Source organism: Papaver somniferum, chromosome 8 (assembly GCF_003573695.1).
Source record: "Papaver somniferum cultivar HN1 chromosome 8, ASM357369v1, whole genome shotgun sequence".
NCBI classification, from domain to species: Eukaryota; Viridiplantae; Streptophyta; class Magnoliopsida; order Ranunculales; family Papaveraceae; genus Papaver; species Papaver somniferum.
The window spans coordinates 76,578,972-76,582,638 of NC_039365.1; the positions used below are offsets into that span (position 1 = coordinate 76,578,972).

At 42.5% G+C, this 3,667-nt stretch overlaps 1 protein-coding gene across 1 annotated transcript; it reads right to left on the minus strand.

Annotated features, from left to right (window-relative positions):
* Positions 1-310: 310 nt before the first annotated feature.
* LOC113305683 lies at positions 311-2,282 on the minus strand. Its single transcript, XM_026554698.1, has 3 exons — positions 2,046-2,282; positions 604-728; positions 311-365 (listed from the first exon to the last, which is right to left on the minus strand). Exons 1-3 carry the CDS (start codon positions 2,280-2,282, stop codon positions 311-313), a joined length of 417 nt encoding a protein of 138 aa, XP_026410483.1.
* Positions 2,283-3,667: the final 1,385 nt, after the last annotated feature.

Consider the following 3,667-nt stretch of genomic DNA (forward strand, 5'->3'; position numbering starts at 1 on the left):
GTAGTATTTAGGTTTATTTTCCAGTTCTTATAATGTTCTAATTTTCTAACTAGGGCTTAGATGAAGCTTTAATCTAATATCAGATAATTCTGGTTATGAATTTGTTCTTGTTGTGCTTAATTTCTTAAGGGTTGATTTAATCTTTATACTACAACATATTACTTTTACTTGTTTGTTATATGCAACCTAGGTAGTTGGAATAATTATATGTTGTTGTGCTGCAACTCATGCTTAAATGAATCGATTTATCTTTTGATTAGTTTTGCTTTAATCAGACAACTAATGCTTAGGATGAATACTTTAGTTGTGATTAATTATCCATCTTCAGATCACCTTGAATATGCGGCAGACTCAAATCTTCATCGCTGTTCGTTAAAAGGACAAGAGTAATTTCGATAACTAAATTATCTAATATAGGTTAAGTGGAGGATTCGACTTCCCTAGTACCTCTCATATAATTGTTTATCTCTGTGTTTGTTTTAATCTTGTTTGTTTAGTATAATCAATCTTAATCTTGTCGTATCGACACAAAACACCCCATGTTTGGTTACCTTTTAAAGTGAATCAGTTGTACTAAGGCTATAATTTCAACTCAACACCCACCTTGTCCCTGTGGATCGACCTGTGATTGCTCTGTGTTGCATATCGACATTGTGCACTTGCAGTTTAATATTGTAGGCATCTTCTAGTCCTACCATAGTACAAGCATTAGCTGTTCGTGCCATCTCCTGTGATGATCATATACCATTCGACTTAATATTCTTAACAGTGTTTTGTTGGTAGCTTCTGCCTGTCTATTCCCCTGCCGGTAGTAGACTGTCGAGGTGTGGAACTTTATCCCGTATGATCCAACAGATCTATGACAGTTTGATTAACGAAAGAGGTATCATTATCTGAGCGTATGATCATAGGTGCCCTGAATCGACAGATGATGTGCTCTTTGATGAACGCGGCAATTGTTGCGCCCGAGTAGTCTCGGAGTGGTATAGATTAAACCCATTTGGTAGAATACTTGGTTGCGGTGATGATATACTTGTGATGCAGGGACGAGGTTGGGTTTATCGGCCCAATGATATCAAGTCCCCAGCTGTGAAAAGGCCATGGGGTAACGACGTTATGCATCCAGGTATGTGGGGCATGGATCAACGATCCGTGACTTTGACATTGCTGACAACTCTTTACGTGTTCCGCGGTATCGAATTCCATCGTGGGACAGTAATACCCTGCTTCGTGTAGCTGTAGGAAGAGCTTCCGCGTACCTTGGTGCTCGCCATTGTGGGTTGTAGCCATGACTGTTTCCGCCTCTTCCTGTGATAGACAACGTAATACCTTTCCTCCGAAACTCTTCTTATAAAGGACGCCTTCACTTAAGAAGAATCGACCGTTCTTCCTTTGAATTTTTAATGTCTCATGTCTGTTTGACGGCAGGCGCTCATGATGGATGAAATCTATGTAGGGTTATGTCCAGTCTACTATCTCTGCGCTGCATATTTCTGTTTGTTGCGGGGGTGCTTGGAAATCATCGCATTTGTCTTGGACCACATCTGCTTGAACTGCCATGTTTGGCCAGTATACGCCCATCCTTTGTAACCGTCGATATAACGGATTCCCCATGTCTGTCCGCATGACTCCTCATGGACGCGATTCAGTATTTCCTATACTTCTGACTTTCCTACGCACCGTGACACAGCGCCTCCAGATGTTCGAAAGTACAATGCTCCTCGTATTAAAACAAATTGCTTTAGTACTTTGACGGGAAACACTTGATCGTCTGCCCCTCTAGTTAGATCTTCGATATACGCTGTTCTCCAATCATCCTTTAGCTCGAATGCGGCTTCCTCTTTCCATGTGATGGGCAGTGCTCTTCTTTTTACTACTATAGTGCCTTCATCAGATTAGTTTAATTGTATCTTAGCCGCCAGCGTATCCATAGCGTCCGCGTGTTTGTTAGTGGACCTTCCTGTATGCTCCACGACGGTGCTTCCCCTTCTTGTAATCAACTCTTGGGCTTCCGCTCGATATGGCGCCAGATATGCTTATTTTACCTGAAAGTCGCCCGATATTTGGTTTGTGACTAGATTTGAGTCTCCTTTGACATCAATGGCTCCTAGGTTGAGATCCTCCGCCAATCGTAATCCGAGGATTAGTGCTTCATATTCCGCCACATTGTTGCTACATTCAAAGTCTAGCTTGAAAGCGAATGATAACAATTCTTTCTTAGGTGCTTCGAAGACTATTCCTGCTCCTCCATAAAAGTCGTATGAAGACCCATCAAAGAACATTGTCCAGCGTTCCTCTTCTTCGAGTTCCGCTACCTCACCAGGTATTTCCTCACTTATCTATGTCATGTCCATTCCTGGGAACGCTTCTAAAAAGTCCGCGAACGCTTGCCCTCGTATTCCTTTCGACCGTTGATATTTTAGTTCAAACTCGGATAATTGTAGCAGCCAGCGAGTTGCCCTTCCGGATAATACGAGTTGTTTTTCTAAGTAGGCAATTGGATTAGACGTGGCCACCACTAAGGTTTCATGCGTGAGCAGGTACGATCGTAACTTTTGTGTGGCATAGATGAGTGCTAAGCATACTTTCTATGCCCTTGAGTATCTGAATTCCGCGTCTCTGAACCCTCTGCTAATATAATGGATTAGGCGTAATTGGTCGTTGCCAAGGTCTTGAGCTAATAACGCTCCAATCTCCACGTTGGTAAATGTTGTATACAAATAGAGAGGCTCTCCTTTGACAGGGGTCGTAGGACTCTTGCGCTGATCAAGCATTCCTTGAGCTTCTGGAAGGCTTGCTCTTGCTCCTAACCCCACTCGAACGGTTTGTTTTTCTTCAGTAGTGATGTAAACGTGCACAACAGTTGCGCCAGGCCCGGAATGAACCTCCGAACGTAAGACACCCTACCAATAAAAGTTTTCAATTCTTTTGCATTTTCCGGCGATCTCATAGTGGTTATTGCTTCGACTTTTTCCGGATTGATTTGTTTTCCTTTGTCAGTGACAACAAACCCTAGAAATTTTGTCGGAGGTGACACCAAACGCGTATTTGAGAGGATTCAATTTTCAAGTGGTATTTTCTACATCTGTTGAAAACTTGCCTCAGATGGTTAAGATGATCCACTCGTGCTCGAGATTTTACCACCACATCATCAATGTATACTTCCATGATGTGATGCATCATGTCGTGGAAGATCGCTATCATGGTTCGTTGGTAAGTGGTGCCCGCGTTCTTGAATCCAAAGGGAATGACTGTGTAAAAGAAATTTCCATATGGAGCTGGAATGCTGTCTTGTGCACTTCCTCTACCGACATCTTGATTTGGTTGTATCCGCTGGAAAGCCGTCTTGTGCACTTCCTCTACCGACATCTTGATTTGGTTGTATCCGCTAAATCCATCCATGAAAGAAAACATACCATATCCGCTCGTATTATTTACCATTATGTCAATGTTTGGTACCGGAAAATCATCCATAGGACACGCTCGGTTTAGGTCTCGATAGTTGACGCAGCATCGGATTTTTCCATTCTTTTTCTCTACTGGGACGATTTTAGCTAACCATGTGGGGTGTTGGATTGGTCTAATGAAGTTAGCCTTCAACATCTTCTCCACTTCTTCCTTGATAGAAAACTCTACCCCTTCAGAAAAGTTACGGCTCTGCTGTTTG

What these genes read in the sequence shown, in the direction of transcription:
- LOC113305683 (XM_026554698.1), bottom strand. Translation starts at nt 2,282, where the DNA reads ATGTTCTTTGATGGGTCTTCATACGACTTTTATGGAGGAGCAGGAATA. An exon ending in AAATATCGGGCGACTTTCAG is followed by an intron (nt 729 to 2,045) that starts GTAAAATAAGCA and finishes TGATCATCACAG; the next exon opens with GAGATGGCACGAACAGCTAA. An exon ending in GGTCGATCCACAGGGACAAG is followed by an intron (nt 366 to 603) that starts GTGGGTGTTGAG and finishes TTTAACGAACAG; the next exon opens with CGATGAAGATTTGAGTCTGC.